This window comes from Pseudonaja textilis, chromosome 1 (assembly GCF_049901715.1).
Source record: "Pseudonaja textilis isolate UNSWEBS1 chromosome 1, rPseTex1.2, whole genome shotgun sequence".
In the NCBI taxonomy this organism is placed as follows: Eukaryota; Metazoa; Chordata; class Lepidosauria; order Squamata; family Elapidae; genus Pseudonaja; species Pseudonaja textilis.
Genome location: NC_141990.1, coordinates 8,273,247 through 8,289,532, shown reverse-complemented (window position 1 = coordinate 8,289,532; position 16,286 = coordinate 8,273,247). Strand labels below are relative to the sequence as shown.

General features: G+C 47.9%; 1 protein-coding gene across 1 annotated transcript in view; it reads right to left on the bottom strand.

Annotated features, from left to right (window-relative positions):
• LHX1 (LIM homeobox 1) overlaps positions 1 to 16,025 on the bottom strand; it is a 62,436-nt gene extending 46,411 nt beyond the window's left edge. The window contains exons 1-2 of the mRNA XM_026710241.2: positions 15,830 to 16,025; positions 136 to 362 (exon numbers count right to left, since the gene is read on the bottom strand). Coding sequence (XP_026566026.1) covers positions 136 to 362; positions 15,830 to 15,999 — 397 coding nt within the window. The 5' untranslated portion in view covers positions 16,000 to 16,025. The remainder of the gene's footprint in view (positions 1 to 135; positions 363 to 15,829) is intronic.
• Positions 16,026 to 16,286: the final 261 nt, after the last annotated feature.

Genomic DNA, 16,286 nt, shown 5'->3' with positions numbered 1-16,286 from the left:
GTTCTTTTTTTTTTTTTGTCACCGTAAGACGTTTGAAACCAAATTTCTGCCTTTGATTACCAACCCGCATCCTTGGATCAAGCAAAGTGAAATCAGCTTGGGTAAAGGTCTTCCCGGCCAAGCAAAATGCCTCACCTGAGTGCAAACTGTTCTCTTTGGCAGAGTTGCTGTTGCTCAGATAATCTTCTTTGCAGACAAATTTGTTCTCGTCGATGATATACAGTTCCTCGCCGGTCGACAGTTGCTTGTTGCACATCATGCAAGTGAAACAGTTCAAATGAAAGACTTTGCTCCTGGCCCTCCGGACCAAATCGCTCGGAGAGATGCCCTGCGCACAGCCGGCACACTTGGTACCAAAACACCTGGATGGAGGGGAAGGGGAGAGAGGGAAAGAGGGAAGGGTGGGAATAAGGAAATGGGAGGGGAAAGGAATGGAATATAAAGGGGAAGGAAGGAATGAAGGAAGAGAGAGGGAGAAAGAAAGGAAAAGAATGGAAGTTGGAAGGAAGGAAGGAAGGAAGAAGAGAGGGAGAAAGAAAGGAAAAGAATGGAAGTTGGAAGGAAGGAAGGAAGGAAGAGAGAGGGGAAAGAAAGAAAAGAATGGAAGTTGGAAGGAAGGAAGGAAAGGAGGGAAGAAGGAAAGAAGGAAGGGGAAAGAGGGAGGAAGATGAAAAGGAAGGAAGGAAAAAAAAGAAAAGGAAGGAAGGAAAAGGGGGAAGAAAAGGAAGGGAAAGGGGGGAGGAAGGAAGGGAGGAAAAGAAAGGGAGAAAGGAAAAGAATGGAGGTTGGAAGGAAAAAGAAGGAAGGGGAAAAGAGGGAGGGAGGAAGATGAGAAGGAAGGTAGGAAGGAAAAGCAGGAAGGAAAGGAAGGAAAGGGAACGAAGGAAGGATAATGGGGAGGAGGGATGAGAAGAAGGAAGGACGGAAGGAATGAAAAAAACAAATCACTAATGAAATTGACCAGAAATAATTTTGATTCAGATCAACCATTTTTCTGATTTTAAAAAAACTGAAGCAGAATAGCCATGAGTCCAACCCAATTAGACCTGTCAATCTACCCACCTGGTGCATCTCACATCTGTTGTGTCAACTCCGTTCATTTATTGGATTGATAGCCTGCTCTTTTATTTAGGAGCTGAGAGAAGAAAGACTAGCACCTCCCTCATTTTCCCCGCACAACAGCCCTGCAAGGCTAGGCATTCTACCTGGCCCGAAGCCACCCAGGGAACTTTTGTGCCTAAGGGAAAATTAAAATTAAAATTAAAAGAATTAAAAACCAGGTTGCTTTAAAAGATGATTGGAGGACTTCAGACTTAAGATACATCTTAAGGAGAAATCCACACATCTTAAAATTGCTGAGGCTGATAAAACTGTTTTACAGATACACAATATTTCCCTAGAAAATATTATCTTAAGCCAAATTGCTCTGGCTTTGCCCTCTTTTTGTTTTTTGAAAATCTATTCCCATAGGTATTGTCAGCTGAAGGCATTAAAAAAAAGAACACCATGAACTTGGGAGCATCAATTGTCGGTTTTTACAAATAATTTTCTTTCCTTTTCTTTCTCATAGCAGCCAGAAGACACATTCATAAAAATTTCATTTAAGGAAGGGTGAAATACAGCTGGGGGCAGCATCGAGCCAGTGTTGGCAAGTCTCAGGAAGAGAAACTGAACTGAGCCTAGTTAATATGGAATGGATACCACTAGGAGATCCCAAGGCCACAGAGTGGATCTGGGAAACGGCAAAACGCTCTTGATATATTTTGGTTCTGTTTCCAAAAAATAAAGGGTGTGCCTATTGCACCTTTTGGGGGTGGGGGCGGGGAACAGGACAACAATGTGACATTTTAAACATGCGTAGATAAATAAATTAGGTTGCTAAGTGCACATTCACTCAAAGGGGAGACTATTTCTCTCCTCCAGCTACAGAAAAAAAGATATATAGGAACAGAAAGAGGATTTCTGCTTATTAGCACCAAACTTAAAAACAAGATGGAGCAAAGACTAGTTACTTGCTGAGAGCATCTTGACAGCAAGAGGAAAAAAGAAAAGAAGAAAAATTCAATATAGAATAGAAGCCCAGACGTAGTGTTATTTTTATTCTTTTCTTTCCGATCCAACAAACACTCAAAGCAAGAAGTGAAATGGTAAAATACAGTAGAAAAAAAAAAATCTAAAGCATAAAATTAATGCTTCAATCCGTTAACTAGTAAGAACCCGGTGATACGAGATGGCTTTTCTAAATACCAAGAGAAAATACGGCTTAAACCAGGCCATCCTGTTAAACTCTGAAAGGATTTATTTGCATGTGTATAGCATGTTACATGAACCCAACGATGGTATTTTGATCATTCCGATTTAGAGGTTTAGCATCGAGCAGTCATAACGGAATACAAATTACAGTTTCCATTACATCTAATCAAATGCACGGCGCTACCTACTTACCAATAATAAAATCCCCGTGTCCGCGAGATGTATTTATTTATTCATTTGTTCATTGCATTGATGGCCCTTCTTTTTTTTCCAGAGCGCGGTTCTCTGAATCCAATTCCTTTTTTTTTCTTTCAAAAAGCAATTTTACAAGAGACTCTCTCTCTCTCTCTCTCTCTCTCTCTCTCTCTCTCTCTCTCTCTCTCTGTTTTATCCCGCGAAAACAACCCTGCGAGGTAGGTTGGACTGAGAGTTGAGCAGCTGATTCAAAAACACAGTTGAGGCTCTTGTAGCTCAAGAGGAATCAAAGCCACAAGAGGTTTTAATAGAAACTTAAGAGGTTTCTATTTGGTGTATTTGATCCTAACGGAAAGAAATCAACCATGGAATCAACTTTGGAAGGGGACAGATCCCGAAACTCAAATATTTTGGCCACCAAATGAGAAGAGAGGACTCCCTGGAAAAGACTCTGAGGTTGGGAAAGATGGAAGGCCCACAGAGAAGGAGACAGCAGAGGATGGAGATGGTTAGAGAATGTTATCCATTCAAGGAACGTGAATTTTGGCAAATTCCAGGAGACAATGGACGATGGGAGGGGAGAGCTGGGAACTGTGGTCCAGGGGTTGTGAAAAGTTAGACAAGACTTAGCAACAAATCTATTGTCTTGTCTGGTTTGTTCTTGGTGATCGTTTATTTATTTGCATGTATATCGCATGTTAACTTTTTATTCCACTAATATTTTCCCCCATAGAGTTTTAATATATGATTAGCCATCCAGAGCTTACGATGGCAAGGGTGGGCAAGCTGTATAAATCAATTGAATGATTGGACGACTGATTGATTCAATGGTTCAACCCCATCAGTCTCTGGATGAAACAAGCTGAAAGTGGGATGCCTGGAGCCTCTTTTGGTCACCAAACTTTCTAAATCCTTTGTGAGCTCCTAAAGAAGACAATGACCAGATGTTGGAGAAGCCTAGCTACGTCAATCCATTCAGCCACAAAGCCAAGTTACTGTTAATCTGGCCTGCCAATCCATAATCCACACCCTGGAGACTCCAGGCCTTGTTGATCTTGATGGATTTCTGGAAATTAAGCAAAGTTGGACCTGGCTAAAGTGTGTTAAAAGTGACCACCAGGAGATTCAAAAGCTGTAAGCTAGATTCAGTAGCCTATAGAACAAAGCAAAAACCCCAAAGCGTCACTTCCTAATTATTGCTAAGAAAACAGCATTGACGTGTCTGCAGAGTCACCAGAAATGAAGTCCAGAATTTATTTATTTTTAGGGGAGGATCATAATCCGAATGACATACTAACAGCATTGCATTGCTGTTAGTTAAATTAAGAATGTAGAATTACGTTCTTAAACATTAACACTTACAACTTTTACTTTAGCGATATCCTTCCAGATCCCATTTGAGAGCCAAATTTAAAATAAATTCAGCAGATGAGCAAAATTTCCAGATGAAACCTCTTTTTTTTCCTATCTTATCTATGGAGAACGGAAATAGGGTGCATGACAAGGCTGAAAAAGAAGAAAGAAAGAAAGAAAGAAAGAAAGAAAAGAAAAGAAAGAAAGAAAGAAAGAAAGGAGGGAGGGAGGGAGGGAGAGATGGGGGGAGGGAGGGAGGAAGGAAGGAAGAAGGAAGGAAGGAAGGAAGGAAGGAAGGAAGGAAGGATGGAATCTAGACAGTTGCAACCCAGCCCCTAAAAGCCACGTGGAGTCTTGGTAAATTTATTTATTTGTTAAATTATTTGTTGCTCATCTTGCCACGGGGAGGAAGTTCTGCATTTGGAACATTTTCAGTAGCATCCATATTTATTCCTTATCTGTTTCTAACCCCCATTTACTATACCTATAATAACTGTGTAATGCATATTAGTGCAGATTTGACTTCAAATTCTATCAAGAGGTAAGCAACTTGACCCCCAGAGCCAGATGCTGCCCCAAACATCTTTGGGTCTCCCTTTCCCTCACATCCACCGCAAACTCTGGTCCTAATTTCTGAAAATTGGTGCTTTATTTTCCTTCCATTCTGAGATGGGAAACTCTTTTTTTTTTTTAAATAGCCTAAGTGAGGCAGCTTTTCTCAAAAATGGGAACTACTCCACAACTGGGAAACATTTAGGTAAAGAGACCAACAAGAAATTCAGGAACCGACTTTAAAGAGATTCTTAAAATGCCCTTATTTCTAGCAGCATGTTCCATCTTAAGCGCCAGGAACTTAGCACAAATCAAGACATGTTGACATTCCCATTTTCCAATGTTGTTTTTTAACTATGCACCAATCCGCCCACAAGAAAGGTTGGGGAGAGGACATAATTGCAATTTTAAAATGTATTAGAGATGTGAATAAGTTTCTAGGAGCAATATTTCCAACATTAAGCAAAAAATCAAGAATAGGGAGACATAGCCTCAAACTGACAGGAGAGAAGTTCAAAAGTCCTGTCAGAAAGTATGACTTCACAGAAAGAGTAGTGGGAGTTTGGAACCTACTTCCGGAAGAAAGAAAGAAAGAAAGAAAGAAAGAAAGAAAGAAAGAAAGAAAGAAAGAAAGAAAGAAAGAAAGAAAGAAAGAAAGAAGGAAGGAAGGAAGGAAGGAAGGAAGGAAGGAAGGAAGGAAGGAAAGAAGAGAGAGAGAGAGTCAGAGACAGAGAGAAAGAAAGAAGCATTAACATGTACAACTTTTACTTTAGCAATACCCTTCCATATCCATTTGACAAATTCAGCAGATGAGCAAAATTCCAAAATAAACCTTCTTCTTTCCCATCTTATCTATGGGGATGGATGCACGACAAGGCTGAAAGAGGTGAAAGAAAGAAAGAACGAAAGAAAGAATGAACGAAAGAAAGAAAGAGGGAGAGGGAGGGATGGGAGACACACAGAGAGAAGCATTAATACTTACAACTTTTATCTTAGAAATATCCTTCCAGATCCATTTGAGAGCCGAATTTAAAATAAATTCAGCAGATGAGCAAAATTCCCAAATAAACCTTCTTCCTATCTTATCTATGGAGATGGGTGCACGACAAGGCCGAAAGAGGTAAAAGAAAGAAAGAAAGAAAGAAAGAAAGAAAGAAAGAAAGAAAGAAAGAAAGAAAGAAAGAAAGAAAGAAAAGGAAGGAAGGAAGGAAGAAAAGGAAGGAAGGAAGGAAGGAAGGAAGGAAGGAAGGAAGGAAGGAAGGAAGGAAGGAAGGAAGGAAGTCATGAGTAACTGAGTTTAAACATGCTTGGGATAAACATGCCCATCATCCAAAATTTTAAAAGTTAAATAAAAAACCTCAAAGGGCAGACTTGATGCCTCACTAGGTCTTTTTCTGCCATCACTTTTCTATTTTTCTGTAGTGTCCTCATCCCAAGGACAGGGCCATCCAATGTGTGGGTTTTAAATATTTTTATCGCTTCCTAGCCATGGATCTTCAGCAGCTGCTTTCAAGCCCTTTAGCAATTGTTCTGGAACTAAATTCCATGCAGATCTGAATGATTGACAGCTAACCATTTGCTTGACCCCAGCTCCAGAAGGAGAGGGGGGGGAATAAACCCCCAGAGGTTTCCTTGTTGAGGGTGAAAATGGGAATTGTTATTAGTTCTCCAAGCGGCGATGGGGCACATGCAAGGACTGAAAACGCCCCCCGCCCCATCAGAAGATGGTAGAATTAGAAGTGGGGTGCACAACAAGGCCAAAAGGGGCAACGGAATGGCTGCAGATTTCTTGCTGATAAAGAAAGAAAGAAAGAAAGAAAGAAAGAAAGAAAGAAAGAAAGAAAGAAAGAAAGAAAGAAAGAAAGAAAGAAAGAAAGAAAGAAAGACAGGACAGAGAGACAGACAAAGAAAGGAAGGGAGGGAGGGAAGGAGATACACAGAGAGACAGGACAGACAGAGAGAGAGAGAGAGAGAGAAAGAAAAAAAGAAGGAAGGAAGGAAGGAAGAGAGGGAGGCATTTGAAGCATAAATTAAGACTTGCAGCCAGTTACCATACTGAAAATAATTAAATATTCCTCACTCCACAGGGGTGCTGGAAAAATATCAAGAAAAATAAAGATGGTGTACGGTAGGTATCTGCATATATTACAATTCTCCATCAATTATCTTATTACATGGTTCTGGGCATGTTTACTCAGAATTGTACCCCATAGTGTTTAAGGGAGTTTACATGGGCAAATACATATTGAATAACAGTTTCCTTTGTTATTGTGACTATTCCTAATAGCTCCTTTAATCAAGAGGAATGCACAAAAAACAATGCACTGGTTGCCTTGAAAATATTCACAGGCATTGCCACAGTTTTAGGACCCAATAAAACAGATACTCCAGTCAGGAGTACAAAGCATGTCTACGAATAGCAAATACAGGATGGGTTTTTTTGGAGGGGTAGTTCTCTGTAGAATCTATTCAGATCTACCTCCCTCTCTATGAAAGAATAACTGGGCGCCGGGATCCAGAGTTGCCCAAAATTGTCTCTTTATTTTGTGCTGGGTTTTTTTAAAAAATATTTTCCGTACTGTTCTCTCTGTCCCCCACGCTTTAACAATTGTAAACCACTAAAAGTTACTTTTATTTTTATTTATTTTTTTAAAAAATATATAGTTTTCTCCCACTGTCTGTGTAGAAGAGTAAGTCCATTTTAGGGGTGTGTGTGTGTTTATAAGAAGGCATCAACAAGAACTTCCTCAGTCTTGTTGAAATCAGTGTGTGTGTGTGTGTGTGTGTGAGAGAGAGAGAGAGAGAGAGAGAGAGAGAGAGAGAGAGAGAGAGAGAAGGAAGGAAGGAAGGAAGGAAGGAAGGAAGGAAGGAAGGAAGGAAGGAAGAAAGAAAAGGATTCAGGACTTTCTTCTCGCCTCTTCGAGCCCATTTGTTTTGCCAGAGCCCTTGAATCGAAGCAGAAAAGCCACCCCTGTTAAAACTCTGCTTCATTCCAGGAAGGCAGCTATATCCTGAGTGATCAAACCTTGATGTTTGATATGGCGGCGGGAACCCTGAACCATTGTGGCTTGTTCAGCAAACCACAATGAAGCCCCATCCTTACAATCTAGGAATTCAGAGTCGCCTTGAACCCACAGGCGGTCGGCAAATAAATTCGATAAACAAATAAAAAAACCCAGGGGGATCCTTGCTGGCTCTCTCTCAGCTCCGTTGCTCTCTTGTCGAGGTTTCATTACCCGAACTAGGTAACATCATCAGTGCTAGCTGGGTCATTGTAACGTCTGCAAGAAACCTACCAAGTGTGGGAGAGGACCAAGGACCACTCATTGCAATCCTGAGCTACAAATACTGTCCTTTAAATAAAAAAAAAAAACTCAGTTGCATAAACCCAGGCAGGGGGACTGTGATGGGAGATCTTATCTACATGGTTCTCTGGCAGCAGATTCTTAATCGATCCCATCTTTGGATGGAATTGACTGGGAAGGCGGTGATCACCCCCGGAGCTTTGCGGCTTTGGAAGATGCCTTGGATCGGGTGGGATCTGGCTGGGATCTCAGGAACAAAAAATGGCTAGGAAAGGAAAGTTTCTCCTAACCATGATTGGGGACCCCTTTTCCGCCCCAAGGGACAATCCTGGTTCATCCTTGCTTCTGAGAATCTCAAGCAAACAAGGAGAGATAGCCTCGATGCCAGGGTTTTCCTCGCAGCCAGAGAGGAAACACACCATCACGGCTGCCATCTTGACTTTTTTGCCCACAGCGGGCAGACGTCCTTCTAAAAAGAACCAGGGCCAGAAGCTTCACACATTACTTTTATGGGCACAAATCCAAATTTGCAGGAACGGCTGGGCTGGCTTGCTAACCTACCAGCAAGTCGCATAAGCGACTTCCTCCAGCACCCCCTTCCCAAATCCTTCCTTTGAGGGGTCCCAGTGGAGGTGGGTGGGGCTAAAGTGGAGCCCAGTAACTTTTACACCTGCCTTACTCAAACCCGGCAGTATTAACCAAACCGGCTTAAGGAGTGAGTAACCGCGGGGATAACCGGAGAAGGGAAGGAGGTGGGAGAAGGGGGGTCTTTCAATTTTTCCCTGCTCTTTTTAGAAAGAGCTTTCATTGTCCACACTAGAGATATTTTGTCTAACGTCTGTGCGTTCACACGTACGTTTATTGACTCGCTTCTCCTTGTAACCTAAAAACGCCGCCACTCACCCCCACACCCCCCAAAATAAAATATTAATTTCAACTGCCGTTTTGCCTTCCTTTGCGCGGTCTTGTAGCCTAATCCTGCCGCTGGGCGAATCCCACAGTGGGCGATCCAAGCCTGTTCCTTCATCCACGCGTATTCTCGGAACAGTGGGGGGGATCTGGGACTGGCTAGCGGTCCCAGTTGAACCCGGAGATTGTTCGGTCTGGGCCGCCCTGCCTTGTCCCATCCTCCAGCCAAGCCAGAAGTTTAGGAGAAGGCAGGGCGGCCTGGAGAAAGATGTGGATCGGGGCCACCTCCAGCCCTAGGCGCTTTCCCAAAGCCACGCGGGTCATTTCCACACGTTCCCCCCTTGAACCCGCGGGCATGCAGTTCTATCGCCCGGTTTCTGCGCCGGATGGATCCCAAGTGGAAATCCCGGCTTGTGAAACGAGCCAGGCCGATCCGATTTTCCATTTTGTGGCCAAGTCGTCGAAGTCGGCGTTTAACCACAAACCACCATGGCCCAGGAAGCGGGGACAGTTCAGACAGAGGATTTGAGCGACGGCTTCGTGATGAAGATGGAAAAACCCCTCCACCCTCCAGCCAATATCCTCTTCGCTTGTGAGTCAGACCCCTCGGGCGAGCTACTTCTGCCCACCTGGCTGATGCCCACGACCGCTCCACCAACGCGCGTCCGGCCGCCCTTTGGCAGAACGCAACGGGGGCTCGATTGCTTCGTAATGCGGAAAGCAGAGCGACTCGCCGAGCGACCCGCCCAAAAACCGGAGCAGAAGCGCGGTGGAGCCTTCGCAACTTGTCTTTTGCAAGACTCCCGGCCTGGTCGGGTGATAACGGAAGGGGTGCGAGTTCATACGTGCTTCCACCACTGTGGGATGCAGGAGCGTCGTTAGAGGATCATAGAGCTGGTCTCTTATCATTCAGACGACTGGGCCAATCTCAGGAGAACTGTTAGACACGTGTCTTTTCTAGGCCAGAGGATAAGGCTGTTTTCTCCTACTCCCAATAGATTTCCTAGTGGCCTCCTTTCCAGATTCTCACCGGAAACAAAAATTGCTTGGCTTCTAACGAGGTCACAGGGGAGTGGGTGGGAGGGGACCCCGAAAGGCACCCTCTCAACATCGAATAGACTACACGGCCTCTAACCATCCCCACGTCCGAGCTTGCGAAGTGCCCGGATCCCTCCGGCCTTTACCCACTGGCCAGGATCCGGGACTCTCCGTGGCCCGTGGGTAGGACCCCCCTCCCGCCCCCAAGTCTGTCTCGGGGCTTGGTCATGGGCCTCACCTCTTCTTTCGCTTTGGTGGTGGTGGTGGGGTCTTGGGTTATATTCCTGCGGGGCAACGGATGTTTTGAGGCCTTAAGGAAAAGAAAGTCGATCCCAAAGGATCGCTTGCCGGGAAGCCCCCGGGTAAAAAAAAAAGCAACCAAGCGCTCGCCCGGGGCTTTTTGCCAGAAGCGAAAGCAAGACGCGGCGTTGGGGATCCCCCAAGCAAACGAAGCTGCACGACAAAGGACTAGAAACTTGAAAAGCGAAGCAAAGCAAAGAGTCAGGAAAGAAATCTGGGGAAGCGCTGGGAAGAATTGGAGGTGCGTCTCTAATTCCCTAGGACAAATTGGGCTCAAGACTGAGCGAAAATGTTCTTGGGGGAAGGGAAAGGAAGGAGGGAGGGCGCTCTGGTCTGCGGTGGGGTGAGTGGAAAGCCATCGGGAGTGGCGGCGGCTGCGCTTCGCTCGGAGGTCCTGGGTTGCATCCGTCGGCAACCCGGAGCCCTTCCGCTGTGCTGGAGGCGAAGGCCCGCATTTGGAGAGAGGGAGGGGGAGGACCCCCGCCCGCCCCAGGGACGGTGACCTTCCCCGCCCGCCCTTCTCCTCCGCCTCCTCCGTTGCTCCCGTCCCGCTCCTTCTCCTCCTCCCGTCCTATTTCCTTCACCTCCTTTCGCACGACCTTCAACGGGGCGTCTCTATTCCCCCCCCGCCGCGCCCCGTCTCTTTCCTTTTTCGGCTAGCCCCGTTCTTTTCCCCCGCCACACATAAAATCCGGGGTAGGGTTGGGGTCTCTAGGGAACAAATGCAGGGTTGCCCCAAATCAGAAGGAATCCGGGAATGCTTTAAAAAAAAAAACCTAATACATTTTATTTCGTTGCTGCTTTTGAATAAAACGTGTTAGGTCGTAAAAGGCGCCCCCGCACCCCCGATTTCTGATTTTTGGCTGCCCAAACAGTAGCCCCACCACCACTCTCCTACAAATACAGGATGAGGGCTATACGCTCCGCTTTCTATTTTGACACCTCGCTGCCACAACAACAACAACAATAACAACAACAAAGACTTTATTTTCACAGACTCTGGAAAACTCAGCTTGGCCTTCCAATCCTTTGCTTCTCCAACTGACATCATTGGCCGCCCTTTCCTCTATTTATTAAAAATGCCCACTTTTTAAAGAGTGTTCTAGGAAAGCGAGGCGGGTTCACACAACCAGCCTAACCCCGCTGGGTTCGCGAAGCATCCCTGGCTAAAAACCTCACCAAAGAAGACTTTGCCGAAATAACTATTTAATGTATTGAAATGCGCTCAATTTTAGGGAACTAAGGGTTTTGCCTTCCCAAGACCTCAAGTTCCCCGTTTCAGGTAGGTCCGGCCTCCCACCTCCAAAACCCGGAAAGACCTTGGAGCCGCCCAAATGTCTCGAGACCCTCCACCAGCCGGTCCTTAATTCATACTTAATTAATAGCATGGGTGCGTCGTGGGAATAGAGGAATCCGGGTTAATTCCAGTTTAGTTCAGCTGGGTTAAATTAAATGTAGGTCCGTTTGCTTTTGCAGGAGTCGCCATCGGGATTCAGAAACAGAGAGACCAAAAGTCAATTAGAATTCGTTTTTTCCCCGCTCCTCTGCTGGGCTGGGGAACACGCAAGTTTTGCAAAGTGGGGTTGGGCGCAACCGAGTTTCCTCCCACCCGCCCCTCCTCCTCCTCCGAAAGGAAAAAAAAAAGCATTTTTCCTCCCACTTATTTCAATTTTGGCTGAATAAAAACCTTATCAGCCGGTGAGTTTTCTTCTGTGAATATGCTAAAAATGGGCACAAACACCCAACCGCTCCAGCAAGGGTGGTCGCATGATTGGGTGTGGGGTGGAGGGATGTGTGGTTGTCTGAATTAGAATCCACTTCTTGCCTTATCCCAGACAGGGACCCGGAGATCGTTAAGAAGCGAGTCAGAGACAGTGCGAAGCCGGATGTTCCAATTCAGCAAAGCTGACAGTAAACTCAAGCTGGTGTTATCCAAGTAGGCCAATGGATGGTTGCTTAAACGTGGTTTACAAAATAAAACCCTGGTTTCTAAAACAGGAGGTTCCCCCCAATCTAGTCAACGAAAAATAACCAACATTCCCTCCACACGTTAACGAAGGTTTTGAATTTTGCTTAGGGCTGGCGTGTATGTTTGTGTGGTTTAGCGTTGCTGTAGATCCATTGGATTCGTTTCTGGTCCGAGGCAGCGAGGGAATGAACTCAGGGTCGAGCAAGTCGTGTGGACGCGGCTGCTGGGGAAACTGGGAGGCCACGGTTTAACCAAGGGAACCCAGCTTCAAGAGCGGTTGAAGCTGCGTTCCCCCCCACGAGGATAAGCCACGGTTTGCGGAATAGACTCTCTTTGGCTGGACTGACCCACGGCAAATCCAACTCCCCAAAGCTGCTTTTACAGCTAAACTTGCGGGCTAAAAGATTTGAGCTGCCTCTGCCGTAGCAGGCGCAAAAAAACTCGCCCAGCGGTCAATTTTGGGAAGGGGGCTTGGATCCTTTTGGGGGAGAGACGCCGGAGGTCATTTTGGCGTGGCAATGTCCCCCCCCAGGTGCATAAGGGGGACAGCTTTCGAGGCAGGTGCGAAGCGGAAAGAGAAACGCGTGTATTATTGGTTCTATTATTATTTATTCGGAGTATGTCGGCTTGCCTCGATATACACGCGAAGATCCTTCGCTTTAGACAAGACGCTTTAGAGAACCCGGTTTCCAGATTCCAACGCTACCCGGGACATATAAATCTCCCCGAACCTCTCCTGATCACACACACACACACACACACACACACACACACACACACACACACACACAGAGTCTCCCCCGATTTCAAGCCCGCAAGGCAGATTTCACAGCCCCCCTCATCCCCAACCCGTTGTGGCCGGGCCTGGCGGTAGCCTTTTTGGAAAACCATCTTCCAAGCCGAGAATTGGTCAAATCGCTTCAGAGACCTTTTGGATCCGTCTCCTGCCCATGGCAAGAAGAGCCGCATCGGGGCGGGGGGGGGTTGGGTGGGGAGGCCCGCGGCGGTACAAAGAGACAAAGCCCAGGCCGAGTTAGTTACCGACCTTTGCGCTCTTCTGGGAGAAAACCCGCATCCGCGCGCAGAACCGCGCGGATGCGGGTTTTTTCCTTAGAAGAGCGCAAAGGGTCGGGAAGCAGCAGCCCGCGTCTTCTTCGGAGGGGTCCCTTCCTCGGCTAAACCTCAACTTTCCCGCCGGGGACGAGCAGGCAAAGGGGTCGCTTTATATTTAAAAAGCGGGGGAACGGCGGCTTGGATTAAAAACTCCCTCTCGCCTCTACATTTCCTGTTTCATGTAGGTTTTATTACTACCTTTATTGTCAGAGTACAACATGTGTACAAAGAGATCGGCTGAACCTCCCTTCATGCATCCCTTCACCCCAACCCAACTCACAGCCAGAACAGAAGTCCCTAACCCAGTCCCAATCTTATGACACTATGGGGACCTTGTTGCACAACGCGTCGCCCGCCCCCTCCTCTTTAAACCTTTTTATTTAATTTGAAAATGTTTCTGCACATTTGCGCTTTCCCTTTTTCCTGTTTTTTTTTTTTTTTTGCCCAGTTTGGAGGAGAGCGCGCGCCTGTCTCTTATTTTCCCGAATTCGTTCGGTTTGAAAAGCGGGGTTCGCCCAAGTCGAAGGAAGCCCGGCCCATTCGCTTCGGGGTCCTTCTCTGGAAAACGCGCAGATCCCCCCCATCCCCCCGGTCTTTCAATGAGACTTAGCGCCCCCGTTAAGCTTTCATTCCCGGCTCGCCCTTCCAAACGAGCGCGCTCCCTCCCATGGAAAGCAATCTCCCCCCTGCTCAAACAAGGCCCGGAGGAAGGCGGCTCGGGCAGCGTGCGCGGACGGAGTGGATGGGTAAACCTGAAGGCGAGGCGCCGATCCTCCGCGCTTCTCCCAGGCGCTTCTCCCCTTCATCAGCCGCGTTTCGCGAAACCTTTAAAGGATCGGCGGGCGGAACGATTTCCTAGGGGGAAAATTCAAATAAACAAAGGGAGCCGGGTTTAATAAGGAAACCACCACCAGGCTGGGCTCAAGAGACGAGGCTGGTTTTCCCGAGCAGGGATGCGCGGTTTTCCAGGCCAAGCTCGATGGGGACTCCAAATTTTCTCGGGGTCAACCGAAAAGAATTTGCTTGTTCGCATTTTTTTTAAAAAAAAGGAAAGAAAGAAAGTGCCGTCCCAAGCGACAAATGTGACGCCCACCTCAGCTATCTGAAGCTCAAGGCCGGCCGGGACCTATAGGAAGTGTAGTCCACCACCCCGCTTTCGAAAGAAAGCTGGCGGGATCACTCCCTTCTCCAACCCGTATCGTGAAATAATTCTGACAAGCTTCAAAAGACGCGGGGATGGCGGACTTGACCCTTTCCTTAATTTGGGGCGCTCCAGGGCCTTCATGACCTGGCATTGAGGAATTCGGGCGGAGGGCAACGGTTGAACAGAGGCCGGGTTCCTCCGTGGGCAAAAAACCAAAAACAAAAACCCCAAAAACCCTGGTGATCGCGCATCCCGTTCCCACAACCGAATGGACGCGCTTCCTGGTTCAACTTTCACCTGGCTTTGGATTCGCGGACGCGACTCTGTTCGCCTCTAATTCTACATTTGCACAGCCTTTATTTTTACACGCATATATGGGTTCGCACACTGACCTCTATTTCTACACGCATATCCAGGTTCGCACATCCGCCTCTATTTCTACACGCGTATCTAAATCCACACACCCACGCGCCTATCGTAACAGACTCCGCCGTAGGTGAAAGAAACTATTTGTCCGTTATCTACACCGGCCGCTGCCCCTTTTGCGGCTTCCTTTGTGGGGAGCTCAGCTGCCTCGTGGCGCGGTTGCCCGTGCGGCGCCGGCTTGGTTCGGATCCCAAAGGTCGCCTGGCTTGGTCCCTGGAAGGAAAACGCGGCTAAAAGGACGAGGCCTTTCCTGCCCCGCATTTCAAAGCTTTCTTCCCTTTTCTCGCCAGGCCGACGGAGGCGACTTGAGACACCCGGGAACAAAGCCGAGTGCCGACCCCAGAAATAGGCTCTCCGTGCGCTCGCTCGCTCGTCCCGGCCTTTTTCCTAAGAGAGGAGCATCCTCTCCGTGCGTGCAAGGCGCTGGACGAAGCCGGGCCGTCGTTGGTCCGAGAGCTTCCCTTCCCTTCGTCCACCCCTGGCCCCGGTCGGACTGGCCCTCAATCCACCTGGCCGTGGGAATCCCCCAAGAGGAAGAGGAAGGGGAAGGAAAGCGCTTTGCAGGAGCTCAGAAGTGCTGTCTACACCCCGGGCCAGCGGAGACCTCCCAGAGCCTTTGAAGCGGAACCTCAGGCCCAAAGGTTTCCCCCCCCTCTCTCTCTCGCCCGGAGAAGCGACTTTCGCTTGGCATACATCTCCCCCACGAAAGGAGGCGTCGGACTGGTTTGCAATTGCAAGTGGGAGTCGAAGAGGAGGGAAAGAGCCACGGGACAAGTTTCCAGGGCGCGGAACAATTCGGGAGGCGGCGGGGGGGGGGGGGGGGCGATGCCAAAGACGACCAGAAGAACCCAATCCCGCCCAGCCCAGGTAAGAGCAGCCGCCGGCATATTTACCCAGAAGTAATCCCCACCGACTCAATAGCTTTTCCTAAGAAGGAACAAGCCTGCTTCCGGATTCCCACAAGGCGTTGGACCAGGTCGGGGAAGGACCTAGCACAGCCTGCGCCCAATCCGTGACATTGTTGATTTTTTTTTTTTAAAGATTTGGGAAGTCTTAGCAGCCTTATTTGGATCCCAGCCCTCCAGGTTACTCTCCGCTCCATCGTCTTGCGGGGAACACACCTGAACCCGGTTTAATTCAGGAAGCAGGTTAAGCGAGCCTTGTGAAGGCAGCGGGAGGCTGACTTCCGTGTCAAAGAGACGTAGATCAATGCCGTGAAAAAACGAAAGGAGAGGCGGAGGAAGCGGGCACGAAGCCCTTTGGGAAACTTACCTAAAAAAGTCGTTTTTACAGTAGAGTTTTCCTTCTCGGGAGAAGCATTTCTCGGTCAAGTTACATTTACATTCGCAACACTGGACGCATTTCACGTGCCAGGCCCGATCCAGGACGTTGAGCAGGAAGCGGTCCAGGATGGGTCGTTTGCAGCCGGCGCAGTGAACCATTGTCTTTGGCTAGAGGTCGTGCTGGCGGGGGGCAGTGGGCCTGGGGTGGGTGGGATGGAAGGGGAAGAGGGGCCGGAGGAGACGGCGATTCCGAAGTCGGCCGAGAGGAAAAAAGTCCGTGCTTCAAAAGCCCTTCCCGGACTGCAAAAGAGCAGAGGCCCGAAACCAAGGCGAGGAGCCCACAAACGCCAGCCTCAAACGAGACCCCGATGGGGGCAGGCCCCCCAAAAAAGTGGGGGGGGGAGAGAGAAAGGAGCCCCGCCCGGCTCCGTTGGTTGGCAAAGCCT